This window comes from Cucurbita pepo, chromosome LG19 (genome assembly GCF_002806865.2).
Source record: "Cucurbita pepo subsp. pepo cultivar mu-cu-16 chromosome LG19, ASM280686v2, whole genome shotgun sequence".
Classification (NCBI taxonomy): Eukaryota; Viridiplantae; Streptophyta; class Magnoliopsida; order Cucurbitales; family Cucurbitaceae; genus Cucurbita; species Cucurbita pepo.
In genome coordinates this window covers 7,489,718-7,511,953 of record NC_036656.1, presented here as the reverse complement: position 1 = coordinate 7,511,953, position 22,236 = coordinate 7,489,718, and the positions used below count along the sequence as shown (strand labels likewise).

At 36.7% G+C, this 22,236-nt stretch overlaps 4 protein-coding genes across 10 annotated transcripts; 1 reads left to right on the top strand and 3 right to left on the bottom strand.

Annotated features, from left to right (window-relative positions):
- LOC111781269 lies at positions 1 to 9,898 on the bottom strand. 4 transcript variants are annotated; one of them, XM_023661769.1, is made up of 8 exons: positions 9,767 to 9,898; positions 8,579 to 8,809; positions 6,870 to 7,033; positions 5,581 to 5,680; positions 4,617 to 5,144; positions 3,446 to 3,783; positions 2,615 to 2,759; positions 1 to 711 (listed from the first exon to the last, which is right to left on the bottom strand). In XM_023661769.1, the coding sequence occupies exons 2-8, from the start codon at positions 8,745 to 8,747 to the stop codon at positions 626 to 628; spliced, it is 1,530 nt and encodes a 509-aa protein (XP_023517537.1). In that variant the 5' UTR covers positions 8,748 to 8,809; positions 9,767 to 9,898; the 3' UTR covers positions 1 to 625. The 4 variants fall into 4 exon arrangements, with proteins under 4 accessions (XP_023517537.1, XP_023517538.1, XP_023517536.1 ...); XM_023661770.1 differs by lacking the exon at positions 9,767 to 9,898 and adding an exon at positions 9,506 to 9,729; XM_023661768.1 differs by lacking the exons at positions 8,579 to 8,809; positions 9,767 to 9,898 and adding exons at positions 7,494 to 7,724; positions 8,421 to 8,527.
- A 522-nt stretch (positions 9,899 to 10,420) lies between these two features.
- On the bottom strand, positions 10,421 to 16,162 carry LOC111781856 (protein MEI2-like 3). Of its 3 annotated transcripts, none has more exons than XM_023662575.1 (13): positions 15,873 to 16,162; positions 14,805 to 14,955; positions 14,579 to 14,719; positions 14,019 to 14,491; positions 13,630 to 13,788; positions 13,418 to 13,534; positions 13,160 to 13,311; positions 12,874 to 12,965; positions 11,846 to 12,773; positions 11,674 to 11,758; positions 11,489 to 11,557; positions 11,205 to 11,384; positions 10,421 to 11,034 (listed from the first exon to the last, which is right to left on the bottom strand). In XM_023662575.1, exons 2-13 carry the CDS (start codon positions 14,836 to 14,838, stop codon positions 10,906 to 10,908), a joined length of 2,559 nt encoding a protein of 852 aa, XP_023518343.1. In that variant the 5' UTR covers positions 14,839 to 14,955; positions 15,873 to 16,162; the 3' UTR covers positions 10,421 to 10,905. The 3 variants fall into 3 exon arrangements, with proteins under 3 accessions (XP_023518343.1, XP_023518342.1, XP_023518344.1); XM_023662574.1 differs by having other exon boundaries at positions 14,805 to 14,935; XM_023662576.1 differs by having other exon boundaries at positions 11,846 to 12,761; positions 14,805 to 14,935; positions 15,873 to 16,161.
- Positions 16,163 to 17,250: 1,088 nt separating this feature from the next.
- LOC111781080 (60S ribosomal protein L32-1-like) lies at positions 17,251 to 18,760 on the top strand. 2 transcript variants are annotated; one of them, XM_023661499.1, is made up of 4 exons: positions 17,251 to 17,338; positions 17,559 to 17,661; positions 18,155 to 18,336; positions 18,459 to 18,760. In XM_023661499.1, exons 2-4 carry the CDS (start codon positions 17,572 to 17,574, stop codon positions 18,586 to 18,588), a joined length of 402 nt encoding a protein of 133 aa, XP_023517267.1. In that variant the 5' UTR covers positions 17,251 to 17,338; positions 17,559 to 17,571; the 3' UTR covers positions 18,589 to 18,760. The 2 variants fall into 2 exon arrangements, with proteins under 2 accessions (XP_023517267.1, XP_023517265.1); XM_023661497.1 differs by having other exon boundaries at positions 17,266 to 17,338; positions 17,552 to 17,661.
- Positions 18,761 to 19,656: 896 nt separating this feature from the next.
- Positions 19,657 to 22,221, bottom strand: LOC111782001 (titin homolog). The gene is made up of 2 exons (XM_023662756.1): positions 20,908 to 22,221; positions 19,657 to 20,871 (listed from the first exon to the last, which is right to left on the bottom strand). The coding sequence occupies exons 1-2, from the start codon at positions 22,169 to 22,171 to the stop codon at positions 19,916 to 19,918; spliced, it is 2,220 nt and encodes a 739-aa protein (XP_023518524.1). The 5' UTR covers positions 22,172 to 22,221; the 3' UTR covers positions 19,657 to 19,915.
- Between the last annotated feature and the right edge of the window lie 15 nt (positions 22,222 to 22,236).

Below are 22,236 nucleotides of genomic sequence, written 5' to 3'. Positions count from 1 at the left end.
TTCATCCATCAAAATTAGCATTTCAACATTAGAATGATTGTAAAAGGTGTAACAAGTTACATTTTTTCATCGAGACTTTTCGACACAACGAAGCAATACATACAAATAGCTTAATCTATCACATTAAAAAAAAAAACTAGGAAACTTTTAGGCTTTGAGAGGAAGAGAACGTTATTACAAAGTGAGCCGTGGCAACGGGATACTACACTAATTCCTAAAGATGGTTGATAACAATTAATGCAATGGATTGAGATTTAGAAGATTAGAGTGAGGCTACTACGAAATATTTACTCATGGGTGGGGCAAGTTCTTCTATTCTGGTTCATGGTTTCTCTTGGCTATATGGTTCATCCGGGGGAGAGATCGAGCATCAAGAAATAGTAAATGTTCTTCTCAATACAAGAGAACTTCCTTTCAAGTATTCTGAGGAAGGAAAGGATTATGGACATACCTAGAATTTTCCCATATGAAGAAATTTAGAACTGCCCTTCAAAAGACCTGCAGAGAAACCAGAAAACTTCATATAGCATAAAAGACAGCGATCATTATCTATAAATATGCTAAATCATGCAATCCAAAGAAATCAAGAAATATCCCTTCTCTTCATAGAAGCGAAGCATAGGTATCAAAAACATTCCTTCAGCTGGAACACCATTTTCCTGAAATAGCAATAGAAAGTTATAAGCAGGTACTTCTTTCCCATCGGGACATCTGCACCAAGATTAGCTGTGTCACGCGGGAAATAGCAGCTAATACACAATGGTCGTATAAAGAAATTTTCCTCTTGAATTTAACTTGGGACACCTAAAATCGTAGCAATATTTTCTTCCAGTCTTTCTGAAAGAAATTTTACTAAACTAAAACAGCATTGCAGATAAAATATGAATAATAAACATGGCATGTTAANCTTTTTCTTCTTTTTTTCTTTTTTAATGGTACCTTTTTTGAGTCACAATTTGTGACTTAGTAATCCTCGCTTATCAGGTTTTGACAAATTTAAAGAGCTGTNTTTTTTCCAACAGGAAGCCTGATTTGCTATTAGCAACTCCCATTTCCTCCCTTATCTATAAAGTGCAATGCTACAGAATCATTAAACATGTAGGACACGAGTGAAAATCAACAAGGAGCAAAATGGCATGAACCAGAAGTAAGATGAAATGAACACGTTAAAGGAAGTGGAATTAATTTAGTCACGAGTTACAAATATAAAATTAATAATCATAGTCTCGAAAGATCTTAAAACAAGATGTTCAAAGGCTACCTATTTCACATGCATGAAGTTCATCGTCAAGAAGTAAAAACACTCGGATCAAAGCACTAATCAACGTATACTCAGTAGTGAAAGAAATAACAGCATTAAACTTAAACATGTCCATGCTTAAACCCAAACAAAAAAGAACAAATTAGATAAAAAGAAAATAAAGGCAAAATGTTTAATTTTCTCCAGGAAACTAATTCTTAGGTAAAGATATTAAGCATTAATCATACTTCATGAAACGAAACCTCTTCATAGCACTAATCCCAATCAAGTGAAAGGTTATAGATGAGAGCAACTTAATAGAATGACCGTCAAAAGTGTCAAAACGAAACAATTCCATGGCTCATGCAATGAAGTAGATATCATATTACGAACAAAGACAGTAGTATGTTCAGTGGTTTGCCTTATGATTGCTTTCTTGTCTTTTCTTGAATAGCTACATTCACTAATCAGTCATAAACCTCTCGATCTCTCTCATACCACTAACCCCTTGACCACTCAAATTTTATTATGGAACTTCCACGTGACTAAAGAATATCTGACAATCATGAAGCTTAAATAATATTTAATATGTATGTATGTGGATAAAAGTTTAAACTCTTGACAATTTTATTGAACTCAAGGGCTTTAATCATTAGGCTCGACCTAGTATACTCCTCTGTTATCAAGAAAAAAAAAAAACCTAACATACTTCTGGAGGCTCTACATTAATTCAGCAGAGTTCCATGTTCCATGTTCCCACTATTTTGGAATATGCCAAACCATAACCTTGTATACGCAACTTCAGAATTTATCGACTTCAGTCTTTCAATACAGGGTTAAACTCTAATAGAAGCCTTGTTTCAAGAACTGACTCTACATCAAATGTACAAGATATGGTAAATTTTCAAATTTAATGACTTGTTACCTTATATACAAATAGTTAAAGGAAGCATTTCAAAACATTAGCTTTCAATTAGATAACACTAAGAAAAGTGGCATGGGAGAAAGCAAGAGCTTGCAAGAATTATATTGCACAACATTAAAATTCATATACATTCTTCTCATATATGACTACGCACATGAACTGTACAAAAAAATTAAAGAGACACTCCCTAGACCTAACTTCACCAAAAACTGAGACAAAACACACTTTAGTCAGCGAGAGGAAAGAAAAAGGAAAGTAAACAAGCACCTAGGTCTGACTCAACAAAGACAAACAAGTTTATTCAATAGTTAATCTTGAGCTCAATGATGAGAGAGAGATAAGCATCTAAGATTAGAAGCTAATTTTGCTGAGAAATCGAGAGAGGACAAGGACCACCATATTCAAGAACAATAGAATAAGAAATATGAAGGGCTCTTATTCCTTGTTACCAAATCTCTGGGCAATAATAGGGCGGACATCATCAACATCAACCAGGGTCTCCAAAAAGGGAAGCAATGAAAGTAAAGCAGAATCCCAGGGATCATCAATCCAACTCTTAATAGGAATACCGTTGTTCACTTGTAACCGGAAAACCTGAAATGAACAGAGATATGTTAAGATACTCAATAGAGAGTTCCTTTTTTCTTCAATTTTCTACTTCCACATTTGTAAACTTGCATTGCATTATAGACCAACGACTACAATCCCTCCAGCCCCCCTTCCTCTCTCCTTGCAAAGGTAACTTGCCTACAGTAGCTTCTTTCAGGAACACCGGACCACAAAGTTTTTTGCAAACTAACTAGCAAGAGAAAATAAAGGATCTTTTTTGAGCAATCATCTATTCTAAGTAACCATACATGCTTCTAGGTAAAATGAAACCTAATATAAAGTTATGATTTATTAATTATGAAGATTACTCCTCATCCATTCTTTTATAAGTACTCTCTTTCAAACAAATATTAACTGTCAGTTCCTAAAACATTACATTATCTTTTGCTTAGGCTTAGGATGTAATATCAAGCCAAGACGTAGAGTCAATAATTACAAGATTCTTCAATGATAAAAAACGAGGGAGAGCTGTTGTTTAACCTAAGAATAACCTCAACCGTCTCTCCATTCCACCATTTCAAATTTCAGCATAAAATCTCATATCTAACCTCATAATATATGTACTATATATAACTTTTTTTAAATGAATTGCGCATGTAAAAAAAAAAAAAAAGAGAGTTGTGGAGTCCAACCACATGGCAGTTCATAAAAGACAAAGCCAAGCGCCATACCTGTGGGTAATTATCTACAATGACAACCTTCGCTAAATCGATGCCTAAAACTGTCAAATCCTTGGTGTAACATCCATCCGAAAAGATACATGATTCACGATAAAGTCGGCGGGAGATGATACAATTATCTGGGTCCAGTTTGTTGAGAACTTGTTCTGCATAAATACTTTGACTGGCCGTAAAGATAACAACTTCAAACATCTCTGCAACACGATCCAAAAATATTTGAAGATATGGCCTCCGTTTAACGTATACGATGTGCTCTTTCGTATTCAAGGAAACAGTAAACCGGAAGTCTGCATCATCTTGCGGTTCCAAAGTAGAGTGAACCAGAGTTTCTGCGAGTACACATGACATTTACATTATATTCCAGATAGAAGAAAAAATAAAGATTTAAAGGGAAGTTGAACACCATAAAAACATATTGGAAAGCTAAACACAACTCAAACAAACATTTAAATAGCTCCGCTTGAAAGACAACTCAAGTTTTGCATCGTACATATTGATTTAGAAATTTTAAATGCTAGTAATCTGATTGACATAGTCATCCACTTATATATATCACTCATGCAAGGAGAAAATTAATAGGGAGCTGAGATAGTAGTTGGTTAGCTGTAAACTACTGGTCGAGGCATAAAGGGCTGTTAGTCAGTTGAGATGGTTATATTTAATGGAAGGAAGGCCTATCCACGGAATGCACGCACAGTATAGAGACGAGAAAAAGGGTAAGAAGTATTAAGGAGAAATAGAGAAAACAACTGTCCCAAATTCCTGCATTGTCTACTTACAATCATGAAATCTTGACAGACTCCATGCATAATTCTCAGAATCCAATACAAACATATTCCATAACTTAAAAAAAATATTAAATACCAAAAATGAAATGTGCAAATATTAGCGGACATTGACACATATATATGCATGACTGTATAAACGAGAGTAGGCATAGAGATCAACATTATATTAAATAAAGTCTTGACGTCGAACACATGTCATACACAAACATGCTTGATGTGCTTCAACCACTTGATTTAAGAGTGACCCGTTTTTTTGTTTCGTTTAATATATTTATAAACACGTTTAGTCTTTNTGTTGCAGATTTTCTTTTTCATTCAGCGCAAGCAACATCTCATAATCCTCAAAAGAAAAATATAGAATGCAGTTCTCTTACCATCCAAATCAAGTACAAGGGTCACAGCCTTTCTTTTCCGATTTTCATTAGGCAGCATACTGGGCTGAAAGTTTGTTATCACATCTGACAGTTCTGGTAAATTTTTTATGAACAACTGAGGATCAAAACACTCTGTCTGATCTGAGTCAGAGCTAACGTTGAATTCAAGGCTCAAGTTATTCCTTTGATCGACTACTCGGTACAAACTAGAATTACCAAAACCAGTGGATGATTCTTCAGAAAATTTAGCATCATCTGAATTGCTGAATTTAACGGTGTCCTCGAGGAAAGGAAGTAACATATACTGATCAGCAACATCAGACAATGGAGTAGACTGAGTATACTTGTAGTCATGAAAATAACTGATGTCACCAATGTCATCATTTCCACTTAAAGGCAAGTTTGTAACTATCATGTCAGAAATAAAAAAATCTGATATGTCACATGTTTGACTGTCATGTGAGCTTCTGTTATTTATCATCCCTTCATCAGTTTCCATTCCTGGTATATCAGGATCAAGTCTGCTCCCTGTGAAACACATAAGTAGACAAGCAGATAAGGGCTATAGCGAGGGATATATTCTCTGTGTCAGGAGATAATATATTTTTCCATCTTCCAAGTATTGCCAAAATATATAATTGCAAGGACATATGTCAAATCTGAAGTTCAACAAAGAAATGAAAGCATGAACTTCAAGATCACAAGCACAGCAAGATGGTCGTGGTTCAGAAAACTTTACTTAGTTCCAAACCAGCCTTCAAAATTTCTTTTCACTAGATGTTAAATCATTAATTGAAATCAAAATATGTAAAAATAATATACATTTTAATAGATGTGTCCATATGGTGCTTAGGTCCTAAATTCTTAAAAATTAACATGCGACTGTGTCTTTATCTTGTAAGCTATTATGTCCCTACGTGCCAGTGTCCATATTCTCCCCATTAAATTAAAAAAAAGTTAATACCTGAATCATGTTCAACAATAGGATGGCACTGGACTTCGATGTTATTCAAAATAGGAGAAAAAATTGTCTCTATTTCGGAAGAGTAGGTTGAGGTGCAATCCTGTACATTTTCAAATAAAAAATTGTCATAATAATAATAGTAGCACTAATAATATTAGTTATAGTAGAAATAATAATAATAATAAAAGCAACAAGAACAATAATATAATGATGATAAAAATGTCTGAAAAATAAAAAACAAAAACATCACGACAAAAAGATAAACTAANTTATTGATGGCATTTGTCCTGTACTTTTGATATGTACCAGTACGTTGATTTAAGAACATCCGTGGAAAACAAAAGCTGTATAGCACACAAAATCGAGACCATAAGTACCCAGATATAAAAATCCAACGCATCAACAGATGGAGCAACCATCCGGAATTTGTATGTAGAAAGAAAAATCAATGCATGTTTCCAAAGGGAAATAAAATTGTTGGTACTTCACAGCTTAAGGCTATTTCACACCCAACTCAAAGCACCACAAACATCAAAGGGGTAGCAAGAAGTAAATATTGAATTAGAAAATTTGTCAAAAATGCATAAAACTTGTTGTGGCATGGTATGTACGGAAGCATCGTGGGAAAGTGACAACTATGATACTTGATAGGATGATTCTTCCCAAGAGAAAAAATCGGCCATCGCAAAGAAGCAACCAGCTATTTTAACCCCAAGCAAAATCCAAAACCTTAAGGTGTTAGAAACCCTTTTTCAAACTCTGCAGTCCAACAATTAATTAATAAATAACACCAAGAATAAAATCTAGACAAACAGGGATTACAAAATTCAGATCATATTACAANAAACAAGAAGGGAAGAAAAGTCAATATATGACAATAGGCAGGGATTCTTAGACTCCCTAAATTCAAGGAGAAGTAAATTGGCCCTTCCCAAAATATAGGATTTGGGAAACGATCTTCATTTCCCAAAAACTACACAGCCCTCATTTTGCTCCTATTTTATACAAATGCACTGCACGAATTGTTTTCGCATTATCATCCATACTCCACAGTTTGAATCATTTCAAATTCATGGATATAAATTGCTAAAACAGTGCTTCAGATGATCTTACAACCTGGATTTTCACTAAATGTCTAATTATATTATGAAAACCCCATGTGTATATAATCTAGGAACCAACAATGCTGACATGAGAGCATGCTCACGATCTGGAGGATGAAGTATCAAAATATGTATTTGCAGTTGATCCTTCGATAAAAAATAAAAAATACATAAATGACTTCACACCATTCCATTCGTATCTGCAGCATTGACTGAAAAAGGTTTTTCCCTCTTCGACTCGAAAGCTTCTCCGTGCCTCGTCCATTCAGAAGTTTCTTCATCAACTAATTCCCAGTGATTAATAGCTTCCTGATTTATATTGATATTAATCGATTCAGTGTTCAGAGAAGCTGCACAAGAAACAAACATAGCAACGTAATTAATATTGATTGATATGGATGAAAAATCGTTTGATTTCTGAAAAAGCTTCTATTCTATTGATATTCATGTTCCTTCGATAAGTTTGGGAGGGGAAGAAAAAGATGCAAAAAGGTAACAAGTGATTAAGATTACGCTAATGTATTTGTTTAAGATGCTAGTGAATTACACTGTTTCTTTTTGTAACTTCATACTTCCAAGTGATCAAGCATTTCTAAATATTTATTAGCAGACCAAGGTAACAAATTTAAATAGGTTGAAAATGGTTAAACTATCTAATTTGTCCCACGTGCTATAGAAAACAAGGGTCAAGCCTTCACTTGAGATGCATTTCTCAAACTATGGACGCAATCAGAAATTTATTTTTAGATAATAAAACAAGATAACATTTAAGTGAAAAATAAAGAAAGAAAGAAGCTAGAAGTTTCTTGCCCTCAAGACATTTTGCAATACAGCCATCCAATTCATCTGCCTCATCGTAAACCCTCAGGTGAGAACAAGCTTTTTTAGAGATGACACTAGACTTCTGACAAACACGAAGAACATGCTTTTCTCTTAAGCAGCCCGGGCTTGACTTGGCCTTCATTTTTATTGATGGCATTTGTCCTGTACTTTTGATATGTACCAGTACGTTGATTTAAGAACATCCGTGGAAAACAAAAGCTGTATAGCACACAAAATCGAGACCATAAGTACCCAGATATAAAAATCCAACGCATCAACAGATGGAGCAACCATCCGGAATTTGTATGTAGAAAGAAAAATCAATGCATGTTTCCAAAGGGAAATAAAATTGTTGGTACTTCACAGCTTAAGGCTATTTCACACCCAACTCAAAGCACCACAAACATCAAAGGGGTAGCAAGAAGTAAATATTGAATTAGAAAATTTGTCAAAAATGCATAAAACTTGTTGTGGCATGGTATGTACGGAAGCATCGTGGGAAAGTGACAACTATGATACTTGATAGGATGATTCTTCCCAAGAGAAAAAATCGGCCATCGCAAAGAAGCAACCAGCTATTTTAACCCCAAGCAAAATCCAAAACCTTAAGGTGTTAGAAACCCTTTTTCAAACTCTGCAGTCCAACAATTAATTAATAAATAACACCAAGAATAAAATCTAGACAAACAGGGATTACAAAATTCAGATCATATTACAAAAATCCAATTATTCAACGTAAAAATAAAATAAAATCAAAATTCACAGCAAAGAACTAAATTACTCTCCAAGAAACAAGTAAAACGAGTAACAGTAGTAAAAACTTAAAAATCTTCCGAACTCCAGTAGCGCACAGTATCGGTAAAATTGAAGACCGAAATAAAGGCGGTAAGAAAACAGAAAATTCTCGAAGTCAACCAGAGCAGAAGTTCCATCGGGGAAACTCAGCAGGAAAGATGAAAAGAACTCAAAATCGAAGTCGAAAATGAACTATGTGAAGCGAAAACCCTAGAGAGGTCGAGCAGATTAGTTGAAGCCATAATCCTTGAAGGNGAAAGAAGCTAGAAGTTTCTTGCCCTCAAGACATTTTGCAATACAGCCATCCAATTCATCTGCCTCATCGTAAACCCTCAGGTGAGAACAAGCTTTTTTAGAGATGACACTAGACTTCTGACAAACACGAAGAACATGCTTTTCTCTTAAGCAGCCCGGGCTTGACTTGGCCTTCATTTTTATTGATGGCATTTGTCCTGTACTTTTGATATGTACCAGTACGTTGATTTAAGAACATCCGTGGAAAACAAAAGCTGTATAGCACACAAAATCGAGACCATAAGTACCCAGATATAAAAATCCAACGCATCAACAGATGGAGCAACCATCCGGAATTTGTATGTAGAAAGAAAAATCAATGCATGTTTCCAAAGGGAAATAAAATTGTTGGTACTTCACAGCTTAAGGCTATTTCACACCCAACTCAAAGCACCACAAACATCAAAGGGGTAGCAAGAAGTAAATATTGAATTAGAAAATTTGTCAAAAATGCATAAAACTTGTTGTGGCATGGTATGTACGGAAGCATCGTGGGAAAGTGACAACTATGATACTTGATAGGATGATTCTTCCCAAGAGAAAAAATCGGCCATCGCAAAGAAGCAACCAGCTATTTTAACCCCAAGCAAAATCCAAAACCTTAAGGTGTTAGAAACCCTTTTTCAAACTCTGCAGTCCAACAATTAATTAATAAATAACACCAAGAATAAAATCTAGACAAACAGGGATTACAAAATTCAGATCATATTACAAAAATCCAATTATTCAACGTAAAAATAAAATAAAATCAAAATTCACAGCAAAGAACTAAATTACTCTCCAAGAAACAAGTAAAACGAGTAACAGTAGTAAAAACTTAAAAATCTTCCGAACTCCAGTAGCGCACAGTATCGGTAAAATTGAAGACCGAAATAAAGGCGGTAAGAAAACAGAAAATTCTCGAAGTCAACCAGAGCAGAAGTTCCATCGGGGAAACTCAGCAGGAAAGATGAAAAGAACTCAAAATCGAAGTCGAAAATGAACTATGTGAAGCGAAAACCCTAGAGAGGTCGAGCAGATTAGTTGAAGCCATAATCCTTGAAGGAAGGCCAAGCAAAAAGAAAAGAGAGTAGAAAGAGCAAATTGAGCGACCATAATTATGAAATTGAAGTGAATCAGAGAGAAGAGAAATCGAAGGTGGAGTAAAGAGAGAGAGAAGAAAATTCAAATACCTGGTGAAGAAACAGAGTCCTCCTTGGTGGTGGTTGTTCTTCTTCCCCACCTCCACCTCCACCTCCTCCTCCTCTTCTCTCTCTCTCTCTCTCTCTAAAAAGTTCTTCAAGGAATGGTCAGAGAGAGGAAGATGTAGAGCTTGGGGACTTTAAAGACGGCTCTGATGGGGGTATTTCTAAAATGGTTGGACCGATAGAATTTGGCCACGTGGCTAGTGGAACCAGCTAAGCACACCGCGTTGACACGTGCACCTTCCTGGTAAAGGAGCCCGAGGTCGAGGTAGATCATTGTCTACGCTTCCATTCCAGTCTCTACGCAGCTCTTTCATTATGTATATATTTTTCTTTTTTAAATGATTGTAAACAATTAATTAATTAATTAATTATTATTCCAAATTCTCTCACTCTCTCATTGGTTGGAATTTGGATAAATCAAAACACATTATTTTATTTGTTTCTCTCTCCTTACAAAATATCTTAGCTGATAAATACTGTTAAAATTATTTATTTAATTATGAGTTGACTGGATATTGACTAGTTAACGAGTTAATTGACTATGTTCGAGTTGACCTGTGGTTATTTTAAATTGACTTTTAGAAATCTCGAGCTAGAGAATAAGAAAAATGACAGTTGGAGCCAAATAAATGGAATTGATTTAGAACACAAAAGGTCCTGACATCCAAAGCCTTTCCTGCCTCCATAAATAAAGCAGATGCAATGATAAGTGTTATAAACACAAGCAATTGATATACAATTGTGTGGTTCCCCTCAAAGCTTCTCAGCCAATAAACACAATCACCTGTGGTATGTACATCACATTTGCCATTTCTCAACCCAACATTAAGGGGGAAAGCAAAAAGAAGCTCCAAAAATGCAGGAAAAATTGTAAACCAATTCAGTACACTAACGAGAACGAGCAGCTCAGACCAAAGATTGTTCGGGGTTCCATTGATAAGTACAGCAAACGGCGTGACACCGACTGCTCCATCTTCAACCAAGTTTTCCGACCAAAACACTGCAGAAAGCAGCTTACATACAAAATTGCATATGTTTCTTCTTCCCAATCCACATGTACTTGAATATTTTCTCAAGAGTATCAATTCAGCAGCTAAAGATCTAGGCCAAGGACAATGTCGGGTTTAGCGTTTGTCGGGCCTCTCGCCAATGCTGTAATTTGGGGGACTTCCTGCAAAATCAGTGGAAAATGACCCATTCACACCCCATATATTGGAACCCAAATTGGCAGATGGCAGATGTTCTTGGAGGACCTGCAAAATGAAATGATACTGATAATAAGCAGAGACCACAGATTAGTATCACATGTACTGTGCTCAATTCTGGCTTTATATCAGAATGAAAAATGAGTTTTATCCGCTTTATGTGTTCCATCATGTTTACAAATGAGCAAGGCTGAATCAGTTATATTTGAACTTTTGACCTGATTTCCAGCCTCTGGACCATCTGAGTGAAAAAGAATGGGCCGGCAGCGCTTATCTTCATTCATTAAGCTCGAGTTTTGAAAATGACTCACGAGAGCCACCTTTCCTTGGATTCGAGCATAAGCCAAGGACGCAACTTTCTCGCTATTGAACTTCTCCCATCGCTTTCCATCGAACGCCTGTGCAGAAAAACTCAAATACTTGGACTGCAGACTCTGACTCAACCATATTCAATGTAGAATTCTAAAATATCAAGTCAAGTAGTTAATGAAAGAAATAAAACCTCGTAAAAGGAAACTATGTGTTGAGGAGATAGCATATTGATGAAAGCATAGCCCACATTGCATTTATTCTGCACGGTTTAAACAAAAACGCCAACCAGTTGAATTTGTGCGAAGTAAAATAGCTAAAAGAACAAGTTTTGGAGCAAGTTCAATCCCAACATTCAAAAGGATAGTTTAAAGCTACCTTAAAATCAATTGGCAAATAGAGAAAATCATAAGTGCCCCTATGATTTTCATCAATGGCAGCTAATAACATTTTTGACGTGTACCTGTGGGAGAATCATTTGTGAATATTCATGACTAGTAAGAGAAAGAAGCAAGACAAAGGACATGGTAAAGAGCTGGTCTTATCTTACTTATTCGGAATGTTTTTTATCATTAAGGTGGTTCGAGTGTCTTCTCCGCCCTTAATTTTATCCAAGTCGAGCTGAAACTGCTTCCTACTGTCAATCTGATTTCCATAATTCTCAATCCATCCACTTCTGCCAAACTCATTCAAACCATCCACGCTGTTCGGCAGCAGTCCCAGGTATGGAACACTACCTGAGAACATCGGGTTCAGCACAGATGAAGACGTCATTTGAAAACTCGAAGGGCAATTTTCAGACATGTTTCTTGGTTTGGTGATGGCGGCTTTTACAGAAGCATGTGAACTAGAACCTAAACCTCTGACTGCAACAGGACCCATCAATGAAGAATTTGGTGATTCAGAAAAATACCCGAACTGCCTCTCTGATGGGACACCAGATGGAGCAGATCCAACATGATGTGAGTGAGTGCTCGGAGTAGAACTGAAGATAGAAGTTTGCCGGCCAGGAAATGGAAATGTTTGACCATTTCCATTGGATAAGAAATGATGGTTTGCATAGGATCTTGACCAAGCAGAAGAACCAGAGGACTCCGAGTATGAATTCTGACTCCCCCAAAAATTTTGGGGACTCCGAGTAGATCCACCCGATGTGGGAGGTCTGAATGAGGACATAATCTCATAATAGCGGCTTGGTTTTGGCTCGGGAAGTGACTGGGATGGTTGAAAGGCAGCTACAGGCAATGGATTTATATAGGTAAATGGATGGTCCATGTTGTTACCCCTTCCTTGGTCCTTACCAATGGGAGACACCTTCACAGTACTTCTTGTTACATTAGGAAGAACTGAAGCCAATCCAGGCAAACGGTTGCCACCGGTTGGGCTCATGGATGAAAAACCAGGAAATTTACTAATACTTCCCATTGAACTAGGTTTAATCGAGCCGTTGACGGACAACCATTTCCCTGCCACAGATGCTAGGGAAGTTGGAGATGGAAAATTTTCTGTAGTAAATAAAAAATACAAATACACAATAATGAAATGTGTGTGAACAGTGATAGTAATGTTGCAAGGTACCTGGGGGAGAATTGATCACCGGCGAACCAACTTGATGGCGAAAACTCCAGAAATCATCTTGTTCAAGTTCTTGATTTAGTTGCAACGTTGAGCTGGAGGGATTGAGATGACACAGAACAATGATTCAATAAGAGTGTTACTATAAAATGCATCACCTTCTAAGGTTTGCTTACTTCCCAAAACTTATCCCACAAGAAAAAAGCTATATTTATTATGTAAGTTAAAAGTTAACGGGAAAAGAACATAAGAGAAGAAGAAGCAAACATAAAAGTTCTTGAATACACACTTTCGACGGGCTCCACCAGGGCGACTTGGTTCTAGCTTTATGCGTTTACCAACAATGTCACTTCTATTCAATGCCTTCAGTGCTGCTTCAGCAGCTCTAACATCATAATATTCAATGAACTTATGGTGTCTCTTGTGCGGAGTTTCCCTTATCTGCTTTGGAAAAATGAATACCACGTAGCCAAACGTCAATAATCGTAATTCAAGAGAACTTGGAATAAACTGACAATAGAAATGTTAGGTTTGGTAAACCAATCACCTCTTTGACCTCACCATAGACCCCAAAAATTTGAAGAAGATCTTCATTGGGAATTGAGGGATCCAAATTAAAGGCTACCAAGGTTCCTTGATTTATATCTTTCTCAGATGGATTATTCTGTTGAAATGAAAGAAACCAAAGAAATGAATGCAACACTCAATAACCATATGACAGATGGGATAAACAATAACTATTGAAAATCTGCTCAAAACCTTGGGAATTGAGAAGTGAATGTCAAGTTTTCTCCGCCGTAGTGGTTTGTTTTGCAATGCACGCATAGCAGTTCGAGCAGCACGAATGTCATAATAAGATATCATTACAAAGCCCCTGTGTTTACAAGCAGTATACAAAGTCCTAATATCGCCATATTGCTGCAAGCCAGAAGGAAAAAGGAAACAAAAAAAGGGAAAAGGGGGGAAAGTAGCATGATGAAGACATTAGCAATGGCCATAAATCAACAATACCAGCATATCAAGAAATATGCAGGTATGATTTGACAATCATATAGCACCGTGAATAAAATGGACAATGACATGATTTTTAAATAACATACAAACAAATTGCATCAATTTTTAAATAACATACAAACAAATTGCATCACCTCAAAGAGAGCTCTCAGTTCTGAATCTTCGACGCTACTATTAATGTTCCGCACAAACAATGTTCTTGAGGGATGCTCTCCATAAGGATGTTCTCCAGCAACCGTTCCAATGCCATTTGAATAGGTATGAGGAGGCACCACACTTCCAACTATACCATCACTTAAGCCTGCCCTTGAAGAACCAATGCTAGCCTTTTGTTGAGCATCTGTTTCCAATTCCAAGCCACCACCACTACTGAAAATATCACATTCTTCCAAGTCTTCAAGAGAGCTAGGAAGGCCATTCAGATCTAAATCATCCATTATGCCAGCTAGAAGCTCCTCCTCATCGTCAGGAAGTAAATGGCCAATTGCATGAGTTTCGATGTCTTCAAGCATATCATCATCCCCTTCCAGACCCGGTTTGAGATTCTTAAAGTGAGACGATATGTCATCAACAGATTGAATAGCAACTCTTTTGTCAACCATGTTCACTGCATTTTACGGTTGAGAATGAAAGGATCTCAGATAACATTATATGGGATGAAGGATATTAGACAGTTGGCATTGGCAACACTTACAATTCGCATGCGGAAGAACTGGCAATGAGCTTGAGAATAGCGTAGTAACACTTGAAGAATGGAAAACCTCAGATTTTTGGAAATTACCCCATATGTTTTCCATTTCTTTGGGCTTAGGTACAGGTGGAGTGCTAGAATTACCTACCAATAAGAAGAAAAAAAAAACAAAGCAATTACTACACTCCTTTAACCATTCTTTTATATAAATGATGGTTTTAAAAGTAACCTGAAAAGGAATAATGTGAAGGCTCCTTCTGCATCACTTTCTGATCTTCTCTACTCAAAATATGCGATAAAGAGATTATTTTGGTGTACTTTTTTTATATTGTTAAAAGAAACACGTCGTCGACGAGTTTTCTGCCAAGATGAAAGGAAAACTATTCACTGTCAGGATTGAGAGATAAATCCAATACCCAATGCAACGAAAGTTTTGTAATCCTAGATCAATCACAATCGGTTTTAAAAGCCAATGCCCGAATAAATTGAAGGTCCTAGCCTAATGATGATCAAGAAAATTTAGAAGTATACTTGACTTCCAACTGTACAATATACATGGGATTTTAGTTCGTAAATGTTAAATCGCCACTAAACCAAAAGTTCTATAGATTGTGGTATATTTAATATTTTAATATAGGCTCAAATATGAAATTGATTAACGAAACTCAACAGATGAACTACTAATATAATATCAACTAGAGAGAAAATGACAATGCAAAGATTCAAACACAACATTTCTCAGTATCATTAAATCATTACTAAACTCAAAAGTAGTGTAGATTTAATAGTTTAATATACTCTTACTACAAAAATTGTCAGACATACGAGACAAGCCATGGCTAAATGAAGACATCAGCAACTACAAGGAAATGTAACTTCGATTCTAAAAGCACTGTACAATATAATTCAAGTTCAACTCAAAAGGGTTAACGAAACAAAAGTTCAGTAAGAACCACTTCACAAGAGGAGGAAATAAATGAACACAAAACTGAACAAGTCAAGCCAAAACGATCCTTCGCAAACACTGTATCATATTTCAACAAAATCAAACCGCATATGGAAACAAAAGCAAAAATCGAGACTTCGAGAACCAACACATATAAATTTTCACGTAATCAAACGAACAGGGAAATTCAAAATACGTTCCAGCTGAAGACAGAGACAGAGAAGTTACAACAAAGATTAAGGCAAACACACCCCAAAAAAGTACTGAATAAACCAAACACGAACTCCTAAAATCCAGCTTCAAAGCAAAAAAACTGCAAAACGAAAACAAGAAAAATTTGCAGAAACTTACTCCAACGAGTAGCCCTCCAAGACGACGATGATCAAAGAGAGAAACGGCGGTACTGAAATGATGCAGCACAGAGTTGTTGTTGTTGCTGCTGCCGAGAGCAGCGGTGCAATAGTCGTAGTGAAATTGAAATTTGGGAGTTTATTGAAATAGAGAGAGGGAATAAAAGAGAGGGAAGAAAGGACGATGGTGGGACGAGAAAGAAGTGAAGAATCATCGAGGGGAAAATGGAGGGAAGAAGCGAGTCATGCGCAGCAGAACAGTGTGGTGGTGGGCGTGGGTATGGGGACTCAATTGTAATTAACATAAAATTTGTGGCTAAAACTCATATTTTCCTTTTCCATTCTACTTAACTTCCGAACCTACCAAAAATATAAATACTTTAAATTTTGGATTATCCTCTTTGTTCAGTTTTTTTTTTTTTTTTTTTTTTTTTTTTTTTAAATAAATAATAATAAAATTAAAAAAAAAGGAAACTAAAAGCCTCTCATGGTCAATGGTCATCTTCTAGTTCCATACGTACACTCACAAAGAGCTTATATAGGGATTGCGTCAAATTTAGTCACACATGTTTTCATTTACCATGAAATTCACTGTCAATCATACCTTGACGTGACACGTCTCATCTTATTATATTTTCTCCTTTGTTATTGACAAATTCAAAATGTTAGGTTAAACATTAAACGTACTCTCGATGTATTAAAAAAAGCCATCTTAAAAGGACTTTATAAAAAAAAAAAAACCATCTTAGTTATTGTAACGGGGTTTATAAAAAAGATTGTCCTCTTTCGACTTTCCCTCGAGGCTTTAATCTGCTAGAGGGGTTTTGTTCTCCTCTCCATTTCTTTTCTCCAATTGATGTGGGACCCCCTCCTAATCCACCTCTTTTGGGCCCAACGTCTTTACTGGCACACCGTCTCGTGTCTACCGCCTTTGGGGAAGAGTCTCCTCGTTGACACATAGTTCGGTGTCTGGCTCTAATACCATTTGTAATGGCCCAGATTCACTACTAGTAGATATTCTTTTATTTGAGTTTTTCCTTTTGGGCTTTCCCTCGAACCTTTAAAACGCGTCTGTTAGGGGAGGTTTCTATACCATTATAAATGTGTTTTGTTCTCCTCCACAACCTACGTGTGACATAAAAAAAAAAAAAAACATTAAACTCTAAAATACATGGAGGAAACAAATTATATATTTTTTTTTCTTTAAAGATTTTGTTGAGGCACATTCAACCCTAACAATAATATTTCCATCTTAAAAAGAAGAAAGAAATACGATCTTAAAAATATCGTGTCAAATTCAAAAAAAGAAAAAGAAAAAGAGTGACCCGGACGGTCGGACCGGAACCCGGAAAACTAGTCCCCAAAACCCTAATGCGCATCTACTGTACCCATTATATGAATATAAACCAAAGGTGTTGAAGTTCGAGTTCGGCGGTCTTGGAAAGCAAGCTCCGATTCCTATTGCCGGTATCCTTCTCTCTCTCTCTCTCGCTCTGCTCTGTGTTTAACTTATAGCTTTAAACCTATACCATTTCAATGCATCTTTGCAAAGTTAGTTTGTTTTTAGTTAAATGCGATTTTAAGCTGCAAGCGGATTCACTTTTTCTGCAATTTTGTTCGGTGGAGTAAACATCCTTGCAATCAGTCAATTTGGAACTGAGAAATCTGCTTGGTTTAGAGTTTGTAGGAACTAAGAAGATATGGCGGTGCCGTTGCTGACGAAGAAGATCGTTAAGAAGAGGGTTAAGCAGTTCAAGAGGCCTCAGAGCGACCGCAAGATCTCTGTCAAAGTATGTGCATGAACTTTGACTAGTTTTACTCTGTACATTTAGTATTTCTACTTGCCAGTGATTTTGTATTCAAGTATGTTCATATTTTGCATACGGGAGTTGAGCTTCGATCGGCTTATTTGCGGTGTCGATAACGCTTAGTTTAGAATGAATCTGTATTATTTATCTCGATATTTAATAAGTTGCAAGTGGTTCTGTAGGTTTTTTTCTGCTAGTCATTCATCTGTAGGTTATTCGCTGTTAATCATTCATCTGTAGGTTATTTGGTATCTGTCTCTTCCTTTCAACTCGTGGTTCTTACTACATTCATTTCTAACGTTTTTTTTTTTTTTGTTATTATAAAAAGGTTGAAATCTCATATAGGGCTTGATTACTCTCTCTTGCAAATGTTTTACAAATCTGTGCAATATGTGTTGGGTATTTACTTCGTGTTTGTATAAAAACTGGCCTCCTGTAAGTTTACTGAGTGATTCCTCAAATGTACGGTTGACAGACAAACTGGCGTAGACCGAAGGGTATTGATTCTCGTGTCCGAAGAAAGTTCAAAGGATGCACTTTGATGCCAAACATCGGTTATGGTACTGACAAGAAGACCCGCCATTATCTTCCTAATGGATTCAAGAAGTTCGTCGTGCACAATGTGAATGAGCTTGAACTGTTGATGATGCACAACAGGCAAACCACTAATCTCTTTCACATTTCATTTAAATATGTCATTACTCCTTTAACTTCATGATTAACTACATTTGGAAAGGTAATCTTACATGGCTGAGTTTTACTTAATTCTGTAATTTCAGGACTTACTGTGCTGAGATTGCACACGATGTGTCCACAAAAAAGAGGAAGGAGATCGTGGAGAGAGCTGCCCAACTCGATGTAGTTGTCACCAACAAGCTTGCTAGGTTGCGCAGCCAGGAGGATGAATGAGGAGCCGCCTCCTAGACTCTCTTTTTGTTTTTATTATTAGTATTGTCCTTTTAATACCGTCTTATGAATATGTCTGTTATTGCAGCTGCCTTGGCTTTTGCTGTTTTTCTATTCTACTCAATGTCGTCCTTTATTTGACTAAGATTTCTAATTCCATCGTCATTTTTGGTTATTTTGAACTTTCTTTCTGCTTGATTACGGGCCATCAGCATCCACTCCACTGAACTGGTGGATCGATTTGATTGCTCGTATTTTGGCTGCGGCTACTCATAGTTAAGTTAGTCAGGCGCGGCTGAGACTTACTAAGGTTGGCTGTCTGAGGCTTAGTATGATGAACGCATATCTTGAGCGAGGTAATTTGCTTATTTTATAAACACTTTTTGGGAAGAAACACAATTTAAGTGCTTTTATTGAAAGTTCTTTCAGGTGAGGGGTTATGTTTTTGGGTACCCTGGTGGATCTCTCTTTTATATAATAAAGCCTAGAATCTTGGGTTACTAATGGGTGTAATACTAGTCAATCCGAAATTTGGGTTACTAATGGGTGTAATACTGGTCAATCCGAAATTTGGGTTACTAATGGGTGTAATACTGGCCAAATTTTTTGTCTAGAATCTTGGGTTACTAATGGATGTAATACTGGTCAATTTTTTTTGAATATCATTCAAGAAAAGAGTGTTACTAATTGGTGGAATACTGGTCTGATCCAAATTTTTTTTTGAATGATATTCAAGAAAAAGAGTATTATAAAAAAAGTTAGAGAATTAGAAAGTGTATTATATAAAAAGTTAGAGAATTTGAAAGAGTTATATAAAAAGTTAGAGAATGAGAGGAACTCTTTCTCTTGGACATACCCAGAAACACATCTACAAAAGCTTCCTATCGGAATCTATAAAGAATCTACAAAGAAGCGATTCAATTGTTCAAGATGCACAATGAGGATGGTATCCAATTGATCAAGATGCACAATGATGCACCATGAGGATCGTATCATATGATTTTGCACTTTTTTAAAGCTGTAAAAATTGAAAGTTTATTAGCAAATTTTCATCTCAAGACATCAGAGTAGTTGGTTCTTAAGTTCCCAAGTATAGGATGAGATGATTCTATTGACTACTTGTATATTGAACACCATAGAATCTACTTCCAAACTTATTATTCATAGCTAGAGACAGAGAAGAATTTTGTATGTGATGTTTGTGAGTGGTAGCACACACTGATACTGGTAATCACGTACATGGAAGTTTGAATAGGGGTATAGTATAGTGGCCGTTTGCTCTTTGTTTCGTTCTATCCCTCAAAGCCATTCGGAAGCTGCTTCAGTTCTCTCAAATTCTTAGTGACCTGGAAAGTAGCCATTTTCGTGGTCTTGCTCTCAAGAGAACTACCCTGAGGTTTTCCATGGTTCGATTCATCTCAGCTATGCAACATGAAATCTCCTTTTCCCTACATTTGTCATCATACAGGAAAGCAACGGTATGGATAAAAGAGCGATTGACCAACTTTGCATTTATCTCTACCGCTTGAAATAAAGCGATTTCAGGACTCAGAGCATTTGTGGGGGGAGATTTCACCTCCCCAATTTCTTTATCCTTCAAAAGTTTCAGTTCATCAATTATTACGTCCACCTTCCGAGACGACGACAGAAACAGGAGGCGAACGTTGTCAAGAAAATGATACTTATCCTGCTCTTTGTATTTCACTCTCTGTATATCTTTCAGTATCGAAGATGTATAATCCATGAATTTGTAGAGTTTCAACACAATTTCCTCCAGTTCTTCAAGAGGCTTCAATGGCATATCAAACGGATCATCATTCTCTGTCTTCACTTTTGGACACTCTTTGATTTTGAATGTTTCTGAAGTATTCGATTCTTCCAGGTTCTTTTTAATCGGAGGAGTCTCACCTTCTTCAGTTTTATACTTGGATCTTCCGTCATTTTCTTCATCCTTTTGTTCTTTCTGGAGTTTACTGGCAACGTATCTACGATCCGACTCCATGGCCAATTTGTTGAACTGAAGGATAATATCGTAATCATGATATTGAGAATGTGATTCATATCCAAGGAGATCTTCTCGAGTGGCTTCTTTAACTTTATGCTCAAATCCGCCATGGCTTTCTTTGTCTCTTTGCAGATCGTGGTGACCGTAGAGAAGTTTGTCGTTTTGTTCTTGCTTGGAAAGATCAAACGCGTTTACAGGTTGACGAATCGACTCAATGAATAGTTCAAGGATAATGTCTTCGTTTCTACTGAAAGCATATCGGTTTTCTTCTCGAATTTGATGTTTAAATCCGCCATGGCTTTCTTCTCGAATTTGATGTTTAAATCCGCCATGGCTTTCTTCTCGATTTTGATGTTTAAATCCGCCATGGCTTTCTTCTCGATTTTGATGTTTAAATCCGCCATGGCTTTCTTCTCGATTTTGATGTTTAAATCCGCCATGGCTTTCTTCTCGATTTTGATGTTTAAATCCGCCATGGCTTTCTTCTCGATTTTGATGTTTAAATCCGCCATGGCTTTCTTCTCGATTTTGATGTTTAAATCCGCCATGGCTTTCTTCTCGATTTTGATGTTTAAATCCGCCATGGCTTTCTTCTCGATTTTGATGTTTAAATCCGCCATGGCTTTCTTCTCGATTTTGATGTTTAAATCCGCCATGGCTTTCTTCTCGATTTTGATGTTTAAATCCGCCATGGCTTTCTTCTCGATTTTGATGTTTAAATCCGCCATGGCTTTCTTCTCCATTTTGATGTTTAAATCCGCCATGGCTTTCTTTTCCATTTTGATGCTTAAATCCGCCCTGGCTTTCTTCTTGAATTTGATGCTTAAATCCGCCCTGGCTTTTTTCGTCTGCTAGGCTTCGACGATCTTGTTTTGTCTTGAATTCACGAACTGACTCCATGAACAAATCGTCCAACCGAAGGATAATATCTTCGTTTTTCTTGATATATCGAGAATGTGGTGAATCCGCACGGAGATGTTCTTCAGTTTCAGGCTTGAATCCGTCAGGCCTTTCTCTGTCTGCAAGGAATTGACGAACTGCCTCCAAGAACAATCTGTTCAACCGAAGGATCATATCTTCATCTTTCTCGATAGCATTTAGAGATTGCGATGCATCTTCATGGAGGTCTTCCTGTTTTTCTTCTTCAATTTTATGTTTGAATCCGCCACTACTTTCTTTGTCTGCAAGGATTTGTTGACGAGCCAAATCAGCCGCGTGCACTGATTCACAAACCGAGTCCATGAACGATTCGTGCAGCCGTAGGATAATGTCTTCGTCTTCCTTGATATCACACGAAGAATACGATATATGATCATTGAGAACTTCGTGATTTTCTTCTCCAGTTTCAGACTTGAATCCGCCATCACCTTCTTTATTTGCAAGGCTTAGATCATCTTGTTCTTTCTTGAATTCAGCTTTATTTGCAAGGCTTAGATCATCTTGTTCTTTCTTGAATTCACCTTCTTTATTTGCAAGGCGTAGATCATCTTGTTGTTTCTTGAATTCAGGACCTGACTCCATGGCCGATTCGATGAACCGAAGGAGTATATCTTCGTCTTCCTTGATTTCCTTGTCTACCATGTATGAAATCTCAAATTTGCAATCCCTAATGAGGCGTTTGCAGGTAAAAGACTGAAAAGATCGAG

Coding starts and splice junctions, on each gene's coding strand:
- LOC111781856 (XM_023662575.1), bottom strand. CDS start 14,838: ATGCAGAAGGAGCCTTCACATTATTCCTTTTCAG. Junction 14,492..14,578: donor AGTTCTTCCGCATGCGAATT/GTAAGTGTTGCC, acceptor CGTAAAATGCAG/TGAACATGGTTGACAAAAGA. Junction 12,966..13,159: donor CCTGGTGGAGCCCGTCGAAA/GTGTGTATTCAA, acceptor CAATCCCTCCAG/CTCAACGTTGCAACTAAATC.
- LOC111781269 (XM_023661769.1), bottom strand. CDS start 8,747: ATGCCATCAATAAAAATGAAGGCCAAGTCAAGCCCGGGCTGCTTAAGA. Junction 5,681..6,869: donor CTGCAGATACGAATGGAATG/GTGTGAAGTCAT, acceptor GAAAATGTACAG/GATTGCACCTCAACCTACTC. Junction 712..2,614: donor TATTATTGCCCAGAGATTTG/GTAACAAGGAAT, acceptor ATCTTGGTGCAG/ATGTCCCGATGGGAAAGAAG.
- LOC111782001 (XM_023662756.1), bottom strand. CDS start 22,171: ATGGTAGACAAGGAAATCAAGGAAGACGAAGATATACTCCTTCGGTTC. Junction 20,872..20,907: donor AAGCCATGGCGGATTTAAAC/ATCAAATTCGAG, acceptor GCGGATTTAAAC/ATCAAATTCGAGAAGAAAAC.
- LOC111781080 (XM_023661499.1), top strand. CDS start 17,572: ATGGCGGTGCCGTTGCTGACGAAGAAGATCGTTAAGAAGAGGGTTAAG. Junction 17,662..18,154: donor ACCGCAAGATCTCTGTCAAA/GTATGTGCATGA, acceptor TACGGTTGACAG/ACAAACTGGCGTAGACCGAA. Junction 18,337..18,458: donor CTGTTGATGATGCACAACAG/GCAAACCACTAA, acceptor CTGTAATTTCAG/GACTTACTGTGCTGAGATTG.